Source organism: Populus trichocarpa, chromosome 12 (assembly GCF_000002775.5).
Source record: "Populus trichocarpa isolate Nisqually-1 chromosome 12, P.trichocarpa_v4.1, whole genome shotgun sequence".
In the NCBI taxonomy this organism is placed as follows: Eukaryota; Viridiplantae; Streptophyta; class Magnoliopsida; order Malpighiales; family Salicaceae; genus Populus; species Populus trichocarpa.
Window position 1 is genome coordinate 149,603 of NC_037296.2, and position 16,834 is coordinate 166,436.

Below are 16,834 nucleotides of genomic sequence, written 5' to 3' on the forward strand. Positions count from 1 at the left end.
TAAAGCAACCAATCTCTTCACGGCGAAATGTACTTCAAATAAAAAGCGCACTCCTAAATAAATAAATGGTGTGAATACACTAAGAAAGGGTGATTGAAGTAAAGATGTAACAACTGCTGCATGCATTGGTTCTTTTTTATAGATGTAACACCCAAATATTCCATGCATCAAAACTAACCAAAAAAAAAAAAACACGCAAATTAAGTGACTCGAAAATATTCCATGTATCGAATAAAACTCATAAAAAAAATAAAATTAAAACACAACCATGAAGGAAAACAGAAGCAGTACGAAAGAGGAATCCAATTCTCTGAATCTGCCACTCTAGCGTTCTTCTCATGTCAACCTCCACTTGGTATCTCATAAGGTAGCGAGAATGTTTATTCCAAACTTCACTGCAATAGAAAAACATGCAAATAATTTTTTTTATTTAATGAATCCGAAAGCGAAAGAAAAGACTAATCAAAGGAAATAGCACAGAAAAAATAGCATAAACTCTTGCACGTAAAACCTTAAGACGTCAAATGCTTGCAGAACTTACCTCATTTTACTAGCTCCGTTGTTTAGTTTCTTCTTGCACCATTCCTACGAGCATTCTTCTTCGTTCTTCTTGCCTTCAGATTCCATTGATCTTCAACCACTTTCAGAAACCATGCTGGTTTTCTTGTTCTGAACACAACGTATCCCATTGTGACTCCAAACACAAACCCACTTCCATACCCTATTGCCACAGCTTTCCATCCAAATCCTTCTCCAAAGAATTTTGAATCATCTCCATCGTGAAAGTTTGATGGCTGCAATGGTGGTGCCTCGTCATTATTGCATTCTTTTGGCATGGGGAATCCACATAAGTCCAAGTTTCCTTCAAATGAGCTTGCATTAAACGTGTTGAACTGCTTTCCAGTGGGTATGGCCCCCTTAAGCCGGTTATGTGAAAGGTCTAAGACTGCAAGAAATGTTAGATCTGCCAACTGTACTGGAATCCTTCCGGTAAGCAAATTCGAAGACAAATCTAATGATTCCAGATAGGTCAACATTCCAAATGATGATTGAATATGGCCTGTAAGGGAATTATGAGAGAGGTTGAGTTGTTGAACTGCTTTAAGCTTTCCGATCTCCTTTGGAATCTCTCCGGTGAAACTGTTGTTTGACAAATCAAGTATTCTAAGAGTGCTTTGGATTTTCTCGAACTCAATCTCAACCCCTTTCCATGTCACTTTTATGGAATAGGCCATCATGTAAAATGGATTTTGATCATAGGCCATCATTGCTTCAAAACTATTGAAATATCCTATTGGTAAAGGTCCACTCAAATTATTGTTGGAGATGTCAAAGACCCGCAATTTGGAGAATGAATTTTTAGTAGTCGGACTACTCACAAAACCATGGAGTTTATTGGACTTTAGGGCAAGGATATAGAGCTCTGGAAGCGTTTCTAGAAAATAGGGAAATGTGTCCTCAATTTTATTGTCACCAAGATCAAGAACTTGTAGCATTATGCAGTTGATGATAGACGATGGTATTTTCCCTTCCAATTCATTGCCATTTAGGTTGAGATATTTCAAGTTATTCCCTTTTGAAAATGGTGAAAAGATAGTGCCTTGAAGATTATTCATGCCAAGATTCAAAACTGAGAGAGAGTTGCTAAAGTTCCCTAAACATTGTGGTATAAAACCACTCAAGCTGTTGTTGGACAAATCAAGGAGTTGAAGGACTTTAAGCTTGCAAATAGAGGAAGAAATTTCACCTGTTAATTTACTGTTGGATGCAAGAGAAAGGGCTTCCAGGTTCTCTTGTTTGAAAATTGAACTTGGGATTGGACCATGCAAGTTGTTTTTGCTCATATCAAACAATCTCAATGAAAGAGTACTTATTTGAGAAGGGATAGGTCCTGAGAGTTGATTATTGGATAAACCTAAATTTTCAAGGAGGGTAAGGTTACCTAAAAACTCTGGAATCCTACCTGAAAAATTATTGTTATCAAGATACAAGGATTGAAGTTGCACAAGATTTGTAAGTGATGATGGAACCTGACCGCTCAAATTGCTACCTGCGAGATCTAAACGAGTGAGATGTGTGAGATCACCAATAAGGGACAGATTTGACCTTGTGATATTAGAGTTTCTAAGAACCAAAACTTCCAACAACTTTAGATTATTGAAGAAGTCATTTTCTAAAGAAACTGAAATTCTCGTACGAGTAAGACCCAATAACCAGAGGACATTACTCACATTGGATGAAGGAAAAGAGCCAGTGAGGTCGTCGTTGTATGTCAAATCAAGCTCTTCAAGGTTTGGTAGGAGAAAGATGTTATCTGGGAACTTCCCATGCAATCCACAACCCCAAAGGGAAAGAGCTGACAAGGATGATGACAGATTCGCCAAGGAATTAGGTATGACCAAAGGCATATTTACATAACCCAAACGGAGTCCTCTTAGCTTGGTTAGGTTTTGAATAGTCTTGTCAAAAGAACTTGGTTCTACACTCAAATAGTCATTGAAAGAGAGATCAATTGAAACCAACTCAGTGAGTTGCCCAAGATCATCTGGAATTGAACCTGTAAGATTGTTTTTTCTAAGATCCAACTGCTGGAGGTGCTTAAATTTTCTCATTGAGGATGGGAATTTTCCTTGCAGTCCACAGGAATAGAGTATGAGTGATGACAAAGAAGAAGACAGATTCATCAAGGAATTGGGTGCAACCAATGATATGTTCACCCAACTCAGATCGAGTTCTCTAAGCTGGGTTAGGTTTTGAACAAGCTTGTCAAAAGAAATTGGTTCTAGACTTAGATGGTCGTTTTCGTTTCCAGAGAGAGCAAGTGAAACCAACTCAGTGAGTTGCCCAAGATCATATGGAAGTGGACCTGTAAGATTGTTTTCTGCAAGTTCCAACTGCTGGAGGTGCTTAAATTTTCTCATTGAGAATGGGAATTTTCCTTGCAATCTACACGAATTGAGTATGAGTGATGACAAAGAAGAAGACAGATTCATCAAGGAATTGGGTACAACCAATGACATGTTTACCCGACTCAGATCGAGTTCTCTAAGCTGGGTTAGATTTCGAACAAGCTTGTCCAAAGAAATTGGTTCTAGACTTAGATAGTCATTTCTGTCTCCAGAGAGATCAAGTGAAACCAATTTGGAGAGCCGAGAGATTTCCGACGGAACTTGACCTGCAAAGACTGAGTAGTTTAGGTTAAGATGTGTCAGGTTGGAGAACTGGCCAAATCGAGAAGAAATACGGGAGCTATTGAAATGATTGTCAGAGAGGTCGAGCTTTTGAAGATGATGCAGGGAGAAGAGGGTGCTATTGGGATGGAGGGTGCCATAAAGCATGCTGCAAGCAAGGTCCAGTGCAGTGACTTGCCCGGTTTTCATGTCACAAGTGACCCCATCCCACAAACAGCAGTCTGTACCCTCTTTCCACGACTCTGTCTTGGGATGCTGGCAACGCCCTGAAGCAGAGCTACTAATGGAAAAGGACTCTTTGAATTGGAGCAAAGAAAGACTTTGGTCAGGAGCACAGAAATGAGATGAAGAGGAGTAATTTGATGAAGAAATTGTTGCGTGAAAATGGAAGAGAAACAGAATGGAAGAGAGAAATTGAGAGAGGGACAGTGGTGAAAACCCCATGGTGGCTGGCCTTACAGGATTCGAAAGTATATTTGGAGTGTGAACGAAAGATGAGAAATAAAGATTTGCATTGGTACTATTTATACACAAACCAATCAAGATTTTGCTATTCAAATTCCGTACCAAAGAAAAAATCAATCTTGAGCACTAACGATTTGGTCTGTTTCCTTTTTTGTTGTTTGACCCCGAAGTCGTTATTTCTTGTATATAATTTTCCAACAAATTAATAGTGCTCATAAATTTTTCTGCGAAGCTTTCTTTGTCCACTGAATTTTTTTTTTAAAAAAAAAAACAACAGATTCTCAAAAGGATGAATTTTTTTTAATAATTTACCCGTGTATGCGTCCATGTTATATTCATGGGCACACGAGTGAGCACTGTTCTTATTATATTTTCCATACTTACCATGGAGAAATAAAAAAAATCAAGTAAGAAATGTACATGCATTACGGGTGTTTCATAACATGATACATAGTACTTTTTAAAAATATTTTTTTAATTAAAAATACATTAAAAATATTTTTTTTTTAATTTTTAACATTAACATATATTTAAAATCATCAAAAAACATCTAAGAAAACATCAATTTAATATTTCTTCAAGTGAAAAGTAATTGCAAAAACACTTTGAAAAATATTTAACAATGTTAGAAAATTATATAAATCATATATTGAGGTTTCACTTAATAACTTATGTTTTTGGATGAGATAGCTCTTTAATATGATATCAGAGCCTTAAAGATTAAATGATCACGAATTCGAATTTCATTATCCTTATTCTCTCTTCTAATTAAAATTTAATTAATAGCACAAGACAATGCCGACCTGTGCAAATTTCAAAACCAAATAGCTTTCACTTGAGGGGGTGTGTTCGAGAGTAATATAATATCATATATTGGGGTCTCACTTAACAGTTTAAACTTTTGTGTTGAGATGATTTTTTAATATGATATTAGAGCCTTAGCAGTCACGAGTACGAATCTCACAACTTTAATTGTATTTGATAAAAATTAAACACAAGATAGTATGAGTCCGTGCAAATTACTTGAAAGGGTGTATTAGAGAATTATATAAATCATATATTAAAATCTCACTTAACAATTTAAACTTTTGAGTGAGATAATTCTTTACAAACCACAATATACAAAACACACACCAACAATCTTTGTGCAAAATCATGAGGTGATTTATAAGTTTAAGAGCAAGCTATTTAATTTATTTATTTTATTGCTGCTAGCGAACTCGATCTTCTTTGTTTCTTTTGCATGAGTTGCCTATAGAGCAAACGGTTTCTTATTGTATAATCTACGTTCACAAATGAAGTGGCTCCATGATTTTTGTTGAGAGTAGATAATATCCCTACTTTTACATTTGCAGCAAGTTTACGTGCTAATCTTCATTTGGTGCTGAATATGGAATTGAAGGTTGAATTATTCAATTGCAAATATTTCTATACAAGTAGGTCCCTCAGTTGGCTAAACAATAGTGTTGGAAACACGGCAATATTAATTTCCATAATTGACATTTTTTGTGGAAATCATTTCGGACTATTCATATATAGTTCATTAACAATTTTAGGTAAAGATACGTAAAGATGATATCCCTTCGTATTTACATCTGCAGAAAGTGTATGTGCTAATTAGAAATTGTTTTGTAGCTCGTCATCTGGTCTTCCTCCTTGACCTCCAAGTCTTCGGAACTGAATGTTGAATTATTTAATTGCAAATATTTCCATACCAGAAGGTCCGTCCCTTAATTGACTATACAATAGATTTGGAAACACGGCAATATTAATTTCCAAAATTGACATTTTTTATGCAAATTTCTGAATATTCACAGTCCATTTACAATTTTAGGTAAAGATACAAAAAGATGGTATCCCTATATTATTTTTTTAATAATGTCTGGATTTTATAGATATTGGAGTTGAAATTTTAAATGAAAATATTTCTAAGAGAAAAAAATTGTGACTGCTTAATATGAATGTTCAGAGAAGTTTTTCTAAAGTGTATTTAGGAATGAAATTTATGTGAAGCTTGCTTTACATACTGAATTTAATTTCCCAAAAAAAACCACAAAATTTTTCAATAATTTACAAACGTAGTTAATTCGCATCTTAATTAGGTATGTGGCCATGCATGATTTAAGCACCACAACGTAGATAAAGTATACAAAAAATTATTATGTCGTTAAAACAATCTTTTGAATACCCTTTTAATGTTTTGAAGTTCGATATTGAATATATCATCCATTTTTCTTTAGAGTAATATTTTATATATATATAATCATCAAAATATATTGAAAAGACCATTAAACTAATAACCAAAATAAAATATAAGGACAAGATAAAAACAAAAAAACAAAAAACAAACTTAAGGGGAAAAAAATTGATCTGTTACAATAAAAACAATAAAAAAAAATTACCTAAAATTTCTTATTACACCTCTTTAGAGTAATATTAATGTATATATATAAATCTGATCATAATCTACTAAAGTTCTGTTGGTGTCAAATTAATATTATTTATATTTATGTTAGCATATATTATAGCATCTTAAGTGCTGTTTTCTATTTGAAGGTTCTATTATCATTGTATTCTACTTCAAAATCAATAAAACTCTGATTATTATATATATAAAAAATCATACTATTAAATCATTATTGTTCACAAGTACTTGTGCGCCCATCGAGCAAATCGGATGTGTCCAAATCGGAGAGAATTAAAATTATGGAAGGAAAAATCTTGAAAACCAAATATAGAAGATAAAAAACTGATCCATTACTCATAATAAAATACGTCCTAGCAAATCCCTCAAGTGATTTTAAATCTAATTAAGAGCAAACTATTTAATTAGAATTCATTTGTATTTTTTAGTAGAGATTCCTATTAACATTTTTTCTTGAACAAGTGATTTCTCCGCACTCCTCCAATAATTTCTAGCTTGACAGACAAACAAACAAACAAATAAATCATATAAAATTCTCAAACAATTATATATCACAGTTAATTACTTTTTGACATTTTTTATAACATTTTATTTATTTATTTTATAAGTTGGTGATTATTTTCTATAGAATGTTTACGCACATATTGAATAGATATGAACTGCAGTTACCTCACAAAGGGTGTAAGCTAGCAAAGGAAAAAAAAAAAAAAGAGGAAAAGTAAATACTTGAGATATATAAAATATGACTCAAATGACTAAAATGAGAAACCCTATGTCAAACTATCGCTTTATATATATTATTTTAAATGACTAAAATGCCATTAAAATAATTAGCATTTTAAATGAGTTTATGATTTGAAGTGGTAGTCCTAAAAGATCTCTTTTTTCAAGTCTGTCCCTTTCATTCAACCTTCAAGTCTCCGCAACTAATATATATATATATTGTCAAACAAGTGGCGCAAAACGACTGAAGGTCTAATTATTGAAAGTTTAAATATTTCCATACAAGTGTTGGAAACACGGCAATATTAGTCGACTAAACAACAGTGTTGGAAACACGGCAATATTAGTTTCCACGATAATTTTTTTGTAATATTGGGCTTTTGTTATAGAGTAATTGACTGTTTGAAATTATAATAGTTTGAAATGTTTTTTTTTGTTTAAAAATATATTAAAAAAATATTTTTTTATTTTTAAAAAATTATGTTTAAGATCAGCACATCAAAACGATTTAAAAACATAAAAAAAAATTTAGTAATTTTTTTTTGAAATTTGGGGGAATGCGGTTTCAATAGCGTTCCCAAACGATGCGTGTTTGTGAGCGTAGTTGTGGTTGTTTTTCAAAGTGCTTTTCACTTGGAAATGTATCAAAATAATATTTTTTTTTTATTTTTTAAAAATTATTTTTGATATTAGTACATCAAAATGATCTACAAACATAAAAAAAAATTTAGAAACAAAAAAAATAAAAAAAATATTTTTTTTTTAAAAACACTTTTAAAACGCAAAAACAAACATGGCCTCAAAATCATATACATAATAAGAATATGCAAAGAGTTTTTTTTCTGATTACAAAAACGAGAGATTTATTCAATCACTATTATGGCCATTAAAAACATAGCTTAATAGATAGAAAGAAGAGTACAGAAAAACTCAGAAGAGTGAGAAAACTTACTACCACAACTAAATCCACAACTAATTAAGTCATCTTTTCTTAGAACTCCTTGCTTGACAAAATGATCTGCAACTTGATTCTTTTCTTATGAACATGTTCAAAACTTTCAGAATGAAGCCTATTGCATGCATTTGAAATATCATTGAATTTAGTTTGCAGGTGCCAAGATTGTATAGCATTTGTTCCTTTAATATAGGTACTGGCATTATAAGAATTTGACTCTACAACCAATTGATTTGTAGAAGCATGGCGGCAATCAATACTAAAAAGCAGCCTTTTGAATTACCAAAACTTGAGCTTCATTAGATTTCATATTACTCGTGGAACAAGAAAAAAAAAACAAAGAAATGTCCTTTCACAATCTCTAAGAACACCATCAATTCTTGATGGTCTTGGTTTGCAACTTGAAGACGCGTTAACATTCCACTTCAGCATACCTATGGTAGGAGGTAGCAAAGAAGAACCACTTCTCATATTTATGTTGTTAGTCCACGTGAAATTCTGACATAAATAAATAATCAAATGATAATTCAGATAGGAAATTTCATTTCCTTCCACATATAAGCTAAGCTGGAAGAAATCTACCGATTGCCTGTTGAAATGATGATAGAGCTCATAACCAACAAATAGGGGTATTTTCAGAACTTGGAACAAAAATCTCTCCTCTCTTCCTTGATAAGCAGCCGGCCAGCCCAATGAGAAAAAAAAAGGAAGCTCTGAATTTTTCTTTTTTTTCCCCACTTAAATGAAGAGTAGGAAGTGAGAGATTGGGTTCTTTCTTTGTTTTCTTGGAAAATCAAGTGCGTGGGATAGTGTTTAGGAGAGGGAAAGTGAGAAATAAGTAATTGAAGTAAGGTATAATGAAGGGAAAAGGAGAATTGAGGAAGAAACTTGCTAGAAAAGTGTCAAATGAGGTTCAAAACTCTTGGGTAAGATATCATACCTCTCTAATTTTTATCAATTTATGTATAGGAAAGGAAATTATGATTTTCTACTCTATGGGTTCAGAAACTTTGAGAAATTGGTAACGTAATTGTAAATTGTTGATTTAGGGTAGGAGGTGAGCTTAACTACTAGGAATGTTGTAACTCATTTGTAGGTTATTTCCTTTAAAATTTACTGTTTTAAAATAAAAAATAAAAAACATAATAATAATAGCAAGGAGACTAGGATTTTGGCAAAAGCAAGCTGGGAGGATTTCAGATATTGAGTAAGATTAAACTACAACTTTAAATGAATTGGGAGCCCAATTGTACCCTAAAACTAAAAAGACAACGCAGATTGAAGCTCAAATTAAATGATTATTGAACAAATTTGTATAAAGATTAAGTCTAAAGATATAATTAGATTTTAATAGGTCAATTTCATTTAATTATGGACCAAATTAAAAGTTTAATTATATTTAAGAATTAATTTGGGTCCAATTAAATGATTTAATTAAGTGTAAGGATTTAACTATACTTTAAATTAGTCAAATTAATTTTTTAGGGGATTAATTGGTGAAAACTTAAGTTTGAAAGCCCAGTTTGAGTTTAACTGAGAAGATTGAAATTTTATAGGATCAAATTTAATTTTTAAAGTTAATTGGTTCAAATCAAAGGTAAAATTACAAGAAATTTGAAAGTTTGAGGTCAATTAAAGGTCAAATTAAAGAAATTTGCAGCTAATAATTTTTTTAAAAAAAGCATCGAACTCTAGGAACTCAATTGATTGAAATCAAAAATGAAATTAAAAAATTTAAAAGTTTTGTTGTTATTTATTTTTGAAGGTCCCATAAAAAAAAATGAAAAAAGAAAATACAAAAAAAAAGTTTCCAAAACCCTTTAAAAAAATTACGCTTTTCTATAAAGAGAGAGAGAGACAAAGCTAAATGCAATTTTGATGGCACTATTTACCATCACCGTGCGTTGCAGTCAGGGAAATAAGGTTTTCTTCCCTTCCTTTGCAGTGTCTTTATCTCTTCTTTTCATTTGTCTAAAAACAACTACACAACCCATATCCTCTCATGACCTATCATTGAGATGAAAAAACAGAGGGGAGAAGCCCTGCAGGTAGCTGCACAATGACCGCTAGCCACTTTACCCCTTTGACATGATTGGACACGGGTAGAGTAGCTCTTTCTTTTTTTCCCCTATATATACCCCCTGACCGGGAGGTGGGTGGGGGGAGGAGAAGAAGATGAAAAAATAAAGGAAAAACAAAACAATAAAAAAAGAACGAAAAAAAGAGAAAAACAGAAAGGGTAGAGAGACTGGTTAAAGATTATTACATACCTGATAATCAACCATGCACAATCTCTCAAACTATATCGTGCAATTATTGAGCTATGCATAGACATCTTAATTTAATTAAATCGAAGTCCACGGTAATAAAGTAGTTATGCTTGTCTCTCATGGAATTAAATCGCTTGTGCATTGGTTCTCACTCTGTTCCTGGTTTATTAAATCTCTTGGCATGACCTCTTTCATTGGTGGCTCGCCCCATGCGATTAATATTCATGTGGATTACCCAAAGTAGCTTTTGAATTCTGTAAATTACCTTCCTTTTTGTTCAATGTCCCATGTCTTTAAAATTTTGTGATTGACGTAAGCCTAATTAAGTAGACAACATTGTAGTTTCGATATGCCATAATTTTTATCTGTATATCCGATTGAGGCTTGTGAGAACAATGTAAAAAAACAAAACAATCAAGATTATGCTATTCAAATGATGGTGGGCTTATCTCTAATGCCTATATGGATGAGTGGAGGAATGCATATTGGGCTAGAGGAAAACACACTCTCAATAGTTCCAGTTAGCACACATGAGCCTCTGTTAACTACTTACTATAAGGCTTCGGACCAACAACTGATCTCATTCATGCTTAAATGGCCCAGTGAAATATAATAAAAACAAGATTTTTGAGGTCTTCATCACACCTATAGCAGAACCAGAGGAGATAGCAGAACCAGAGGAGATAGCAGAACCAGAGAAGGAAAAGAAGAGAAGTTCGAACAAAAGAAAGAAGAAACTTCCCTTAAAATGAGCTACTCGTAAGGGGAGAACATCAAGAAGTAGAAAAGAGAAGTCTGCTAACCTGGAAATCACTGAAATGTCTATCTCAGATGGTGAAATCAGAAACAGAAACAAGGTTATATGCTCTGGCATGGACATTAATGTAATGGAGAAGGGGATCATTTCCCCTCCGCAACTGGAGCAACAACCACCTGTTGATAGTAGAATGGAAGCTAAAGCTTGCTGGGAAGTTGGAAAGGCCATTCTTTAGCTAGATGATGATAGTGATCAGATTGTGGACACCTTGAAGGTTTTCATAGATAAAGAGCGGGAGGATTGGAAAGGAAGGTTAGAGTAACAGTAATGCTCCACGAAGATATTCTAGATCTTGGTATGTTGTTCCCTCAGTTGGTCTTTCTGGGGCCTGCTTTCTACATGGAATTCTCCCAGCTTTAATGTCACTAATACAATGGTAGGATATTGCATATAGAAAGAGTCTTTACATAGTACAATACTGATTGAGTGCTATTTATGGATTATTCCTCAAAGAAAGAATTGTGGAGTTATCTGGTGAATTTCAAATGTAACATTTCTAAGCCATGGTGCCTTGTTGGGGATTTTAATGAGACTATCTCTTCTTCAGATCGTAAATATTACTTGTTCTATGAAAGCATTTCAATAATGTTACATGGATATTCTTTCTACTAACTACTATCTTCTGTTAAATTATCTATATCTGATAACTCTGTCATATCCCCTGTTCACGAAACATTGCACACCAAGCAACTAAGTGTTTCCTTCAGATGTTTGGTTCTATGGTATTCTGGGTTTCTTCTGCAACATGTTATTGATACTATGGTGTTCTGAGTTGCTTGCTTTTGAGAAGAATTAATTTTTTATTTATACTGATTTCGTAAGAACAGTTGTGTTGAGAATAAAGCACCGATGCTTCGTGATATTGTAATTACAGTTCCTTTGTGAGTTAAGTTACAAACACATTGATGTATTTATTTCTCACTTTGAATATCTTTTCAAAGTATGTGCAGGTAGGTTGTGTACTGGTTAAACAAAAAAAAAAAAAACTTAAAAATCAAGCAGGATTTTCTAGTCAACAGTAACGGCTGCGTGCATTGGCTCTTTTTTTTTTTTTTTTTATAGAAGTAACACCCAAATCAAAACAAAAAAGACATGCCCAAAAAAATAACAAAAAAAACACATATATTAAGAGGCTGTTTGTTTATGTGGTTGCAGCTGTGTTTTAATTAAAATGCAGTTTGCTGATTTTCTAGTCAACAGTAACTGCTGCGTGCATTGGCTCTTTCTGAAATGCAGGTAATGAAAAGCAAGGAATTCCTGCTTTTCATGCACTGTGTATGCTAATTATACTATTCACTTAACAGTGTAATTAGCATGAATAGTGTATATTGTTCATGTGAACAGTGCAATAGATTTGCACTGTTTATTTAAAAAACAATGAACATTACAATTCACTTGCACTGTTCATGAGTGAATTGCATTGTTCACGTGAACATTTTTTTTCCAGTGTGTTAATATTTTTAACATTTTTTTAAAAAAAAAACTAGTTTATAGTGAATTAAATTCACTCGCACTGTGATGTGAACAATATTTTTTTTCCTGAAAAACTAGTATAGAGTGAATTAAATTCACTCGCACTGTAATATCAATTTTATACCTGATAATATTTTATCTAATTTTATTACACGCTGAAACAATTATGAAAACTGTAGTTCTTATCGGAAATGGAATTATAAATTGTTTAAAGGAATAATAAAAAATATTTTATATAAAGTATTATTTATTTCATGATATAATAGGAGTAATTAATTCTACAATATTTAAATTTAAAACCATCAATATTAATATATATTTTTTAAAATTATTTTATAACTTCAATTTTAAAAGCATTTTTAACCAAACACATTAAACTACTTTTTCTTCAACCTCAATTTCAACCACAGTTTTAATCAAATATCTATTTTTTCAAACCAACCTCAACTAAAAGTATTTTTTATAAAACAACTTTTTTCAAATTACAACCACAGCACTACCCCAACACCAAAAACATAAGTGACTCGAAAAAATATTTCTTGTATCGAATAAAGCTAATGAAAAAAATAAAAATAAAACACAACCATGAAGGAAAAGAGAAGCAGTACGAAAGAGGAATCCAGTTCTCTAAATCTGCGACTCTGGCGTTGTTCTCATGTCAACTCCACTTGGAATCGAATTCACGAGCATGAGTAAAAATACTCGAATCCATGAGTAATAGAGTAATGTTTCTGAAAAAAATTCTTATTTAAAATCAAAAAGTGACTACAATGAGGGGGCTGCTTGTATTTATAAGCTGCCACCCTAATTCTAATAAGAGAATCACTTACGGAAATAAATAGCAAAATAAAAAAAACAGGAAAATTCCTACTAGAAACAGTAAATTAAAGTCTTAAACTTAAACAACAGTAAATAGGAAAAATAGCAATCCCAATTTAGGAGCCTATGTTAACTAAGGAAAGAGTGGCTGGTAATTGTTTTATGGCAGTAGTTTTAGTTTAGGATTCCTTCCGCAAGCTGTCCTGCATCAATAAGGTAGCGAGAATGTTTATTCGAAAATTCACTGCAATTTAGAAACACACAACTATATCCATGAGTACTAATAATTTTTTTTATTTAATGAAACAGAAAGAAAAGACTAATCAAATGAAATACCGCAGAAAAAATAGCATAAACTCTTGCACATAAAACCGTAAGATGTCAAATGCTTGCAGAACTTACTTCATGTTACTAGCTGCGTTGTTTAGTTTCTTCTTGCACCATTTCTACGAGCATTCTTCTTCGTTCTTCTTGCCTTCAGATTCCAATGATCTTCAACCACTTTCAGAAACCATGCTGGTTTTCTTGTCCTAAACACAACGTATCCCATTGTGACTCCAAACACAAACCCACATCCATACCCTATGGCCACAGCTTTCCATCCAAATCCTTCTCCAAAGAATTTTGAATCATCTCCATCGTGAAAGTTTGATGGCTGCGATGGTGGTGCCTCGTCACTATTGCATTCTTTTGGCATTGGAAATCCACATAAACCCAAGTTTCCTTCAAATGAGCTTGCATTAAACGTGTTGAAGTGCTTTCCACTGGGTATGGGCCCCTCAAGCTGGTTATGTGAAAGGTTTAAGACTCCAAGAAATGTTAGATCTGCCAACTGTACTGGAATCCTTCCAGTAAACAAATTTGAAGACAGATCTAATGATTCCAGATAGGTCAACATTCCAATAGATGATTGAATATGACCTGTAAGGGAATTATGAGAGAAGTTAAGTTGTTGGACTGCTTTAAGTTTTCCGATCAACTCTGGAATCTCTCCGGTGAATTTGTTATTTGACAAATCAAGTATTCTACGAGTGCTTTGGATTTTCGTGAACTCAGTTTCAAACCCTTCCCATGTCACTGCCATCATGTAATATATATTAGGATTATAGGTCATTTTTGCTTCGAGATTATTGAAATACCCTATTGGCAAAGGTCCACTCAAACTATTGTTGGAGATGTCCAAAATCCGCAATTTGGAGAATGAATTATTAGTAGTCGAACTATTCACAAAACCTTGGAGTTTGTTGGACTTTAGTACAAGAACATAAAGCTCTGGAAGTGTTTCTAGAAAATAGGGAAATGTGTCCTCAATCTTATTGTTGCCAAGATCAAGAGCTTCCAGCATTGTGCAGTTGATGATAGACGATGGTATTTTCCCTTCCAATTCATTGCCATTTAGGTTGAGATATCCCAAGTTATTCCCCTTTGAAAATGGTGAAAAAATAGTGCCTTGAAGATTATTCATGCCAAGATTCAAAATTGAGAGAGAGTTGCTAAAGTTCCCTAAACATTGTGGTATAAAACCACTCAAGCTGTTGTTGGACAAATCAAGGAGTCGAAGGAATTTAAGCTTGCAAATAGAAGAAGAAATTTCACCTGTTAATTTACTGTTGGATGCAAGAACAAGGGCTTCCAAGTTCTCTTGTTTGAAAATTGAACTTGGGATTGGACCATGCAAGTTGTTTTTGCTCAAATCAAAGAATCTCAATGAAAGGGTATTTATTTGAGAAGAAATAGGTCCTGAGAGTTGATTATTAGATAAACCTAAATTTTCAAGGAGGGTTAGGTTACCTAAAAAATCTGGAATCTGACCCAAAAAATTATTGGAATCGAGATACAAAATACGAAGTTGCACAAGGTTTTCAACTGATGATGGAATCTGACCGCCAAAATTATTATCTGCGAGATCTAAACGGGTGAGTTGAGTGAGATGACCAATCAGGGTTAGATTTGATCTTATGATATTAGAGCTTCTAAGAGACAGAACTTCCAACAACTTTAGATTAGTGAAGAAGTCATTTTCTAAATAAACTGAAATTCTCGTATGAGAAAGACCCAATAACCAGAGGGCATTACTCACATTGGACGAAGGAAAAGAGCCAGTGAGGTCGCCGTTGAATGTCAAATCAAGTGATTCAAGGTTTGGTAGTAGAAAGATGTTACCTGGGAACTTCCCTTTCAATCCACAACCCCAAAGGGCAAGAGCTGACAAGGATGAGGACAGATTCGCCAAGGAATTAGGTGTGACCAAAGGCATATTTACATAACCCAAACGGAGACCTCTTAGCTTGGTTAGGTTTTGAATAGTCTTGTCAAAAGAACTTGGTTCTACACTCAAATAATCATTGAAAGAGAGATCAATTGAAACCAACTCAGTGAGTTGGTCAAAATCATCTGGAATTGAACCTGTAAGATTGTTTTTTCTAAGATCCAACAGCTGGAGGTGCTTAAATTTTCTCATTGAGGATGGGAATTTTCCTTGCAGTCCACAGGAAAAGAGTTTGAGTGATGACAAAGAAGAAGACAGATTCATCAAGGAATTGGGTGCAACCAATGACATGTTCACCCAACTCAGATAGAGTTCTCTAAGGTGGGTTAGGTTTTGAACAAGCTTGTCAAAAGAAATTGGTTCTAGACTTAGATAGTCGTTTTCGTTTCCAGAGAGAGCAAGTGAAACCAACTCAGTGAGTTGCTCAAAATCATATGGAATTGGACCTGTAAGATTGTTATCTGCAAGATCCAACTGCTGGAGGTGCTTAAATTTTCTTATTGAGGATGGGAATTTTCCTTGCAGTCCACAGGAAAAGAGTTTGAGTGATGACAAAGAAGAAGACAGATTCATCAAGGAATTGGGTACAACTAATGACATGTTTACCCGACTCAGATCGAGTTCTCTAAGCTGGGTTAGATTTCGAACAAACTTGTCAAAAGAAATTGGTTCCAGACTTAGATAGTCGTTTTCATCTCCAGAGAGATCAAGTGAAACCAATTTGGAGAGATGAGAGATTTCCGACGGAACTTGACCTGCAAAGACTGAGTAATTTAGGTTAAGATATGTCAGATTGGAGAACTGGCCAAATTGAGAAGAAATATGGGAGCTTTGGAAATCATTGTCAGAGAGGTCGAGCTTTTGAAGATGATGCAGGGAGAAGAGGGTGCTATTGGAATGGAGGGTGCCATAAAGCATGCTGCAAGCAAGGTCCAGTGCAGTGACTTGCCCGGTTTTCATGTCACAAGTGACCCCATCCCACAAGCAGCAGTCTGTACCCTCTTTCCACGACTCTGTCTTGGGATGCTGGCAACGCCCTGAAGCAGAGCTATTAATGGAAAAGGACTCTTTGAATTGGAGCAAAGAAAGGCTTTGGTCAGGAGCACAGAAATGAGATGAAGAGGAGTAATTTGATGAAGAAATTGTTGTGTGAAAATGGAAGAGAAACAGAATGGAAGAGAGAAATTGAGAGAGGGACAGTGGTGAAAACCCCATGTTGGCTGGCCTTGCAGGATTCGAAAGTATATTTGGAGTGTTGAACGAAAGATGAGAAATAAAGATTTGCATTGGTACTATTTATACACAAACCAATCAAGATTTAAGTACCCAACGTAGATGAAAGTATACGAGAATTGTTGCATATGTTACGTCTATGTTAAATAATCATCATTTATCAATTTGTGCCTAATTTGTTGAAAAATAATTTG

The 16,834-nt window shown here is 33.8% G+C and overlaps 1 protein-coding gene and 1 long non-coding RNA gene across 3 annotated transcripts in view; one reads left to right on the forward strand and one right to left on the reverse strand.

Moving 5' to 3' along the window:
- Positions 1–16,478, forward strand: part of LOC127904089 (uncharacterized) — a 71,614-nt gene extending 55,136 nt beyond the window's left edge. The window contains exon 3 of one of the 2 annotated variants that reach the window (XR_008056958.1): positions 3,351–3,662. This is a non-coding gene — a long non-coding RNA (uncharacterized LOC127904089). Of the gene's footprint in view, positions 1–3,350; positions 3,663–16,337 lie in introns of those variants that run through there. The other variant, XR_008056957.1, reaches the window with a different exon arrangement.
- Positions 106–16,694, reverse strand: LOC112323579 (receptor-like protein 9DC3). Its single transcript, XM_024582248.2, has 3 exons — positions 15,854–16,694; positions 542–2,557; positions 106–395 (listed from the first exon to the last, which is right to left on the reverse strand). The coding sequence occupies exons 1-2, from the start codon at positions 16,692–16,694 to the stop codon at positions 564–566; spliced, it is 2,835 nt and encodes a 944-aa protein (XP_024438016.2). The 3' UTR covers positions 106–395; positions 542–563.
- Between the last annotated feature and the right edge of the window lie 140 nt (positions 16,695–16,834).

Coding starts and splice junctions, on each gene's coding strand:
- LOC112323579 (XM_024582248.2), bottom strand. CDS start 16,694: ATGCAAATCTTTATTTCTCATCTTTCGTTCAACACTCCAAATATACTT. Junction 2,558..15,853: donor TGCAGATAACAATCTTACAG/GTCCAATTCCAT, acceptor ACAATCTTACAG/GTTCAATTCCAGATGATCTT.